Raw genomic sequence first — 8861 nt, 5'->3', positions numbered from 1 at the left:
GAAGGCTGCAGCGTGATGAACTGCAGTGATGGGCGAGCAATCTGCAGCAAGAAAGGCAGCGATGTGGAAGAAATCTCTGCAGCTTGCAGCGATTTCTTCAGCGATGCTGGAGAAATCTGCAAGGTTGGAGATAGTTGCAGTAATGCAGTATTGGAGTTTGGTGGCCGGAAGAGCAGCGGAGTTTTCAGCGGAAGACTTCGGTTGGCAAGGGAGTAGCAGCCGGCGGTAGAAACAAAGGCCGTGACTGTGCTTCCTTTAGGATCTGATATTAGCAGCCGCAAGTGCTGCAGTAGGCTACAGCGAATGGCTACGGCTGAGGGGCGGAGGCGTCGCCACGAGAGGGATGGTTGGACTCCGGATGAGAGGGCTTGCTCTAGGCAAACTGCTCTGATACCATGATAGAAATTAAGCGAAGAAGATAGAAAGATAGAAATTGTAGAAGAAACTATGAAATGTATAAGATATAATTGCCTAATACATTTTGATAGTGAGTTCTTGACAGCCATTTATACACATTCAGTAGGGAGGTTATACACATTCAGCATGGAGGATTTTTCTCAACTGCTGAGAGATTTCCTCAACTGCCTTGAGGAAATCTTATCTGCTTATCACTTTCTTATGCTCATCCGCTTTGATCAACAATACAAAACATATGATTTCAAGCGAGAGAATCCAATAGTATTTAATGATCATGATGGACTTATTTTTCACTCTCTTTTCATCAAATAAATAGTTAAAATAAGAGGATTAGGTGCCTAATTCCAAGATAACATTCCAAGCCACCCATCGGATGTACGGCTCATTGGCATTTATAAGAGTATATTTAGGGGATTTTGATTGAATTAATAGATAGCAAACATACATTTTGTTTGTTGGAATCATTTCAAAATTGGGGAAGAAGTTTGATCATTTCATTGTTTTATCAATAGGTATCCCTTCGTTTTTATCCTTTGAATGGAGTTCGAGAGATAAGCATACCAACAAAGATAGTGACCTACGTGGAGATGCTTATCCTAGATAATGCCAAGTGTCCTGAGTTGAAACGGGTGGCTTGGCTTGGCCTAGCTAGGTCAACGGGTCTAGCGAGTAGGACAACTTAACTCGACGCGAACACAATAGATCGCTTGACCAAAGCTATTTTAATTACCATCAATAATAAATTACTATATATATATTATATTAATGAGAAAATATTCCCATTTAGCTATTAGACATATCCAATTGACACATTAGTACCTTTTTTTTTTTTTTACTCCACACATCGAGTCACAATCTCATGGTATCGATACTCTATTAAAAAAACTCATTTAGAATTATGCATAAATGATAATTAATGATTTTTTTTTATTCTTCCCCTAATTATGATATACGCATTATAATTATTCGAGAAAGTATTCCAATTTAGCTATTAGACACATCCAATTGATATATTAGCATCTTTTTTTTTTGACTCCACACATCGAGTCCCAATCTCATAGTATCGATACTCTATTAAAAAAACTCATTTAGAATTATACATAAATGATAATTAATGATTCTTTTTTTTTAATTTTTCCCCTAATTATGACATGCGCATTATAATTGTTCCAGAAAATATTCTCATTTAGCTATTAGACACATCCAATTGGCACATTAGCATCTGTTTTTTTGACTCCACACATCCAGTCCCAATCTCATAGTATTGATACTCTATTAAAAAACTCATTTAGAATTATGCATAAATGATAATTAATGATTCTTTTTTTTATTCTTCCCCTAATTATGACATGCGCATTATAATTATTCGAAAGGAATATTTAGATCTTTGAACGATGGTATATATATATATATATATATATATATATATATATATATATATATATATGACAAGGAATAAAATACCATCGTTCAAAGATCTAAACAGTTCGTTTGGAACAATTGGAAGCGATACATACAAATGTACAGGAAGACTGTTGTGATTGGAGAGAGGAAGAGTTGTTCTTCACATCATCGTCAACAACACTGTAATCAATAAACGAATAGCTGCTTTAGGTACAGAAGCCGCAATCATGGACTACTCCAACGACATTTTCGAGAGCGGGCTCGGCGAGGGGCGGAAGGTCCACCTCCTCAGGCACAGCGCCGGGTTTCTCCGATGCGTCGGAGGGTAGAGCGCCCGCCGGAGCACCTCCCGGTTCCCCGACCGCCGGTAACAAGGAACCCTGGCCGCTGTGTCGGATACACAGGACTGCCGGCCCGGCCGCCGCCTCGCACCGGGAGACTGTGCCAGCTGGTTGCATGGCCGTCTGGGCGGCCTGGACGGAGCGCCGCCCGGTACTCCTCCTCCTCCTCCTCTCGCCTGCCCTGCTCCGCTGGCACCGCGACGGTGCTCATCCGAGTGGCCGAGCTGCATCCTGTGATTGATGATTTCCTATCGAATTCTGCGACCTCCCATCTCCGGTGGCGTTTATATATCAGTTGGAGTTGCGCAGTACAGAAGCCATCCCGCTGTTTCCGTTCAGATTCAACTCTTTTGACGATTGCCGCTTCAACGCTGCTGCTTTAGGACGGGCGCAGTCTGAAAGCTTTGACTGTGGAATAGGCCACATGCGATGTATGACCAGTTTCCCTGTGGAGGATGACGACTATTCTTCGCTGTCTGCGTCTCTCCCTTCCTCCGTCGAGAAAAAGCTGTAGCGACTTTGAAGGGTCCAATTGGGACAGTGACATCCACCCAGAATCAAAATTATCATTAACAATGCATATCATTAGAATCATTACATGATTACATTACGAAAGAAAGTGTTACCTGACGTCTTATTTCCTTTGTTTTCTTTTGAAAGCATTCAGTATGCATATACTGGTCGACGATAGACATGGCGACAATTCGGTAACTATGAAGAACAACATTTTCTTCGATGGCAACAATGAAAACTACTACACTATAGTAACATCCAGCGGCACTGAAGACCGCTAATTGTTCAAAACAGTGGACAGTACTCCAATAACTACTGGCATTTCTCACAAACAAACGGCTGACCTCTCCCTCTCGCCACAGCAAAGAAAAGGAACCTCAGCAGATCTATCATATTCTTACCGACACTAATCGAAGACCACTAATTGTCCAAAACAGTAGGCAATCTCTCAAGAACTACTTACATATCTCACAGACATCTCACAGACATACGACTGACCGCTTGCTAAGAAAAAGAAAAAGAAAAAAAAAAAGGAAGGAACATCAGGATATGTATCATCGTCTTACGTTCCGTACATTCCAACAAAAGTTGGACAGCAAGCCTTTAAAAAGCTAAGAGATGGCGGAATTTTTACAAGTCCTTCGGAGGTAAGAATTGCGCCTTGAATCAGATGAATGAAAATGACCTATAATTCCCGAAAAAGGATCATAAACATGCATCACCGTGCATCTTCTCATCGGAAAATCTTGGAAGTTGAACAATTGAGTTAACTCGTGTCACTCCTTCCAGGCCTGACCAGCTCCCATCCTCGGTAGCACAATCTGTTCCATGTTCCTCCAGAGCAACTGATATCCTGGTGTTTCCTGTTGGTCTTACTGTGAAATTCCGATCTAATGTGGGTTCGTGATTTTGTGCTTCATCTGATTCAATTTTGGAATCTTCATAGCTGTAAACAAAAGAAGATGAACAGTTCACGAGGGACTCGGACACAGTATTCGTCTGTCCGTCCAAATACAAGCAAACCACAGCACAGTCATCCATCCTTGATGTAGGGTATTTGAGTTTCCATTCACGAGCAGCAGTTTCAACTAGAACCTTTGCGGCCGATGATCGGGTTGGAGATGAAGAGATGATGTCAACAACATCTTTGTTTGTGAGTACGTCCCAGACCTGCAGGATTCAATAGCAAAACTGTTCAACAATACTGCAATCAGATGTGTATTATTATACACAATCAATATCTGAAATATCAGTTACAAAGTGGATGCTGTCAGTGCAAAAAAGTTACAGAAAATGGTTACACAATTACTCAATTATCTCTCTGACATCAGGTGTCTGATCAGCTAAAATTTGTCAGTATCATTGCTCTAGTAGAATTCAGCCACGTCAATATGTCCATTCTATTTTACTTGTGACTTGCATAGATGCCATGTAATGAAAATGCTGGAACACTACTTAATAAGTACAGAATTTTTATACTTGAAGAAGCATGTTAACAATTAGAATGAGGAAGAACGAAGTTACCATTTGAAGCCTCTACAAAACTAAGCAACTTCCATATTCTTTTTTCTACTAAATTTTTTCTTAGGTCTCACATGATAAGTTTGTTTTTAGTTAATATTAGCTCTGCAAAAAAAAGGCATCTTTTTAAATGAGCAAGCTGCCACAAGAACCCAACCAAATGCATCAAATGCAAGTAACACCACAAAGACTGACAAATGTCAATAAATTAGTCAAACTTCGGCATCAAAAAACCCAAAGCCAAAAGAATAGATAGAAGCAAGGATTGCTGTACTGCCCAAAATGGTACGATTTGGGTGGGATGTACCAGTCCGAGCATCAACCGATACAGGGACCATCCTATTTCGGGCCATCCGAATTAAAATAATAAAAATTCAAAAAATGATGGGCCCTAGTCCATTTCAGCGTTATAAAAAAGGCAGATTAGGGCTCTTCTAGCATACAAAGCCGTGACACTGCCTCTTCGCCGCTGCGATACTACTGCTTCCCTTCGATGCAGCCATTGCTGTCACTGCTTCCCAGGTATCGTTGCACTTTTCCTCCTTTTCTTTCTTCTTCTTTTTCCTTCTTCCTTTCTCCTTTTTCCTCGTTTGTTCGTCCACCGAACCTTCCTCTTCAATTTTCTTCCCAGTCAAAACACCGGTTCGCACCGACGTAACGTATGTTGGTACACTGATATGAAGCGACATGTGTCGTGCCACTGGCCGACTGGCACACCGGCTCGGACCGATAAGTCAAATCTTAGATAAAAGTACCATTAAGTGCATCATGTCTCACAAATTTACATATGATAGCCTCCTAATCTCTTTGTATGCAATTATCCTTTAAATTTAGCTAGAAAATAGATCGATATTATTATTTTCAATTATGTGGCGCTATTTGAAATGGTTGGGTTAAAAAAAATGGTGGCAACCAACAATATATACTGTTCCATGAAATACCAGATACCATGCAAGAAACTTGGATGGTTCAGCACCAACAAATGCAGTGGGCACTGGGCAGAGAATCACTTTTCTTGCTGCCATGATTGAAGCAACCATAAAAAGAGATGTTATCTGAGCTTTGTTATTATGTTGGAATAAGTTATGTTGCAATACTAATGTTACCTAGGGTAAGAACAGTAGTATATTAAGTACTTTTACAAGATCAATACCTTTTAAGACATTTTAAAACTGTCCAGAAAGAACCCAACTGTGAGTGTCTGAAACAAGCCTGGAGTTTCTTTTAGACTGTCTCTCAATGACGGACACCTATTTTGTCTTAAAATCTTAAGAATGAAGGCTTTCCCTTCCATCTTAGCAAATGAATTGAAATATAACATTTTACATAAATCACCGAGTCCAAAACTATCAGAAACCATGCTAGCATTTAAAATATTGATCTCTGAATGAAGCCACTTAGTACCCAACTGAAATCATACAGTACATTATTTCAAAATTTTCCAACCGTATCATGCAAATGTTTAGAATATCTCAGTGTTTTTTCATGAAGGCATAGGTGTTGCTCTAAACATATATCAGTAACATGCAAATTCTTAACCAATAACGGAGACTATTGATCATCTAGGTCATTTTCTACTTGTATCCAGATTCAGGGATGCATTAACCTAGTTCCTTCTGGATGTTTGGGCATCAACTCATAATTATATGCAACATGAGGAATTAATCTCTATGTAACTTAGAATTATCAAATGGAATTTCACGAGAAGTAGAATCATGAACTATTCACAAAATTAAATCAAACATTCGCTATGGTGCAAAATCAAGATCTGAAAACTAACAACAAAGAAGGCTACTACCTTATTGCATAGTGATGCTGGCTTCTAAGGATATTAGTAAAATAGTAAAGTTCTTGGGCTTGTTGTATTTTCTGGAGTTGGCACCATTGTTTTGTGAAGTTCCAAATTTATTTAAACCAAAAATCCAGGTACAAAACAATTTATGTAGCCACAGAGATAGGCAATCCAATCCCTATACTCATTTATTGAGTTTCTTTGTTGTCACACTAGCAATGAAAAAGGAAACATTGGTGAAGCAAAAGCCACATGTTTTTAGCATGAGTCCTATGCTGAATCACCTGTGAGGGCTAGAATAGAATCTCAATTAGGTATGCTAGTTCTTACGACCATCATTATTAATGCCAGGTTTCATAGTACCACAGTGTTTCCAATATGATAGTTATATCATTCATAGACAACTCAGTGACCAACAGAAACAAATTAACCTTGACAATAAAAAAGTCTACAAAATTCTACTGTTCTTAAGCACAAAAGTTACAGTGAATCACGAAAATAAAGGAACTAAACATTTATTTTAGCATTTTTCTTTGGCTGAGCAGCAACTATGTGGGATAATATCAAAAGCAATTTTTGATATATTCATTAAGTTATCAGGAAGTTTTTGAGTCTGTTTAAAAGTTGAATTTAGGGATGATATACAAATAAAAGGAATAATTCTGGTTTAGCATTGGGTTGTTGCGAAACCAGTATATTAAAAAAAAAGAACAGTTAATATATACAATTCATGGCATCAAATACTGAATATACTTATTGGAAATTGACAAATTTAAGTTCCAACTTATTCGGTTGGATACTGTGTGCTCACATATCACCTAAGATGGCCTGACAACCATTGTGCATTGTCAAAAACATGGTAATTTACAAAGAGTGTAACAAGATAATTATGAATTGCAAGGCCCAATAATTTTTAGCAGCCGGAAGTTATAGACCACTTACACCATCAGATGCAAGTACGACAAACTGGTCCTTCTCTGTCAGGTTCCAATGGAAGAATTCTGGCACAGAAATTACCCCATAATCCTTCAAACAGAAGTCACCAAAAGCTCTAGCCATCGCCAGCCCAGGAGCATCATCGTAAGGCAGCCACACCCTTGACACCTCTGGCTCATCCTGCAGAGCAAATACCCTCCCCCTACACCTCTTGATTCGTTCAGCTTCTCCTGCAGCAAATCCAGTCAACAGTTTATACAGCATTGACCCTAAAATGAAACAAGTTGGACGCTAGAATGACAGCATACTTGGAAGATCAGGCTTTAGATCGACCGTCAACTGCACTGGAAGCATGGAACTATTAGTGTCGTCGGTGCACCCCAAGACAGCACGGGAATCACCGATGTTTGCAATGAAAAGATTACAACCCTGAGCTTGTGAGCAGAAACAGAACACAGAGTGAGGGATCAGAAGAAAGAAAAGAACTAAGATTGTGTACGGCGTGAGATAATGGATGACAATAGATCGGAGGAGGAAGAGCAGACCAGCTTGAGCAAGATCACGGCGGTGCTGCCACTGCAGAAACAATCGAGTGACGGATGGGAACGGAGCTCCTTGTCCATGGCCTTGGACGACCTCACGAAGGCCTCCCTCCAAACCGACAGGGATGGTTCCTCCACGGAGGAGGCGGGATCTAGTACCGGGACGCCGTGTCTCCTCCCGAAACAGAAACAGGACCGGTCCATAAGGCTGCGGCCACCGCCAGGAAAGGGGAGAAGAGAAAGGAGCTTGAGGGGGAGGGCGTCCCGGACCTTGCGGGCCACCAAGTGGCCGTGGGGGCCGTGGCCGTCGAACACACCGCAGAGGACGACGCCTTGACCACCGAAGTCCTGGATCGAAGACATACACATAAATCAAGCCCAAACCAACCAAACCCCGTGATGAGATAACGATGGGCGGAAGCGTTATTGATCGGTGATAACAAGATGCGATTCGAATTTTGCTTTGGCTTACCTCCCACAGGATCATGGCGTCCTGGTTGATGCCCTTGCAGCCCTGCTGCGTGTAGATGGAGGCGACGCTGCTCCTGCCCTCGTTCGAGAAGATCCGGCCGGGCAACACATGTAACGCATCCTCCCGCATCACCGCATCTCTCCTCCTTCCTGCTCCTCCATCGTCGATCCTTCTCGCCTGACTGCTTTCTCTTCTACTACTACGAGTACGAGGGAGAGTCCTCGCTGGGGTGGCAGCTGCGGCGGCGGCAATTGCGGTCAGGCAGTTCCCCATTCGGAGCCCAAAGCTGCAACTGTCGTCGAAGGTCCGGAGGAATGAAGAGGCGAGAAAGAAGAATCAGCGGCAATGGGAAAAGGGGGAATACCGTCTTCCCCCCTCTTTCCTTCCATATATAAATAAGCCAAAGGAGGAGTGAAGGAAAGAAGTGGGAAAGGCAATACCACTTGAGAGTTAGCATTAGTTGACTGTGAGACGCACACATGAGAGATAACTGTGTTTAGTAAGTTTGTTGAGTGGAGCACAAATGATTCAAGCTTTGACTTCAACTTATGCTCTCCTCATAAGTTGAGTCTACTTTTGTGTGGGCAATGATGGTTCATAATTGCACACTTAATCCTTGAATGGAATTGGGAGAAATCAATTATTGATGGATACTTTGGTCCCATAGTCAACCAATGTCATGGCTTGAATGGTTTGGAGGTTCACATGGCTTCCATTGGATCAGCTTACAAGCTGCTTAGATACAAGCAGGGATACATCTCTCAGCTCTTTTGGGCTTTAAGTTGGCTTATCTTACCAACTCCTCTATAGGGTCTTTTATTTTGTTGAAATATGCTTCATCAAAAACTATTTAATGGGTAAATTTTCTTTTATTTACTATGAATTAATTGTATTATGAAACATTTCAAAATATATCAATAACA

The 8861-nt window shown here is 41.0% G+C and overlaps 1 protein-coding gene across 1 annotated transcript; it reads right to left on the bottom strand.

Annotated features, from left to right (window-relative positions):
- Positions 1 to 1960: 1960 nt before the first annotated feature.
- LOC135593732 (probable protein phosphatase 2C 64) lies at positions 1961 to 8324 on the bottom strand. The gene is made up of 5 exons (XM_065083986.1): positions 7939 to 8324; positions 7470 to 7814; positions 7233 to 7353; positions 6931 to 7154; positions 1961 to 3845 (listed from the first exon to the last, which is right to left on the bottom strand). The coding sequence occupies exons 1-5, from the start codon at positions 8209 to 8211 to the stop codon at positions 3381 to 3383; spliced, it is 1428 nt and encodes a 475-aa protein (XP_064940058.1). The 5' UTR covers positions 8212 to 8324; the 3' UTR covers positions 1961 to 3380.
- Positions 8325 to 8861: the final 537 nt, after the last annotated feature.

This window comes from Musa acuminata, chromosome BXJ1-9 (assembly GCF_036884655.1).
Source record: "Musa acuminata AAA Group cultivar baxijiao chromosome BXJ1-9, Cavendish_Baxijiao_AAA, whole genome shotgun sequence".
NCBI lineage: Eukaryota > Viridiplantae > Streptophyta > Magnoliopsida > Zingiberales > Musaceae > Musa > Musa acuminata.
Note: the sequence above shows the minus strand (reverse complement) of the source record. Positions and strands in the feature narration are given on the sequence as shown.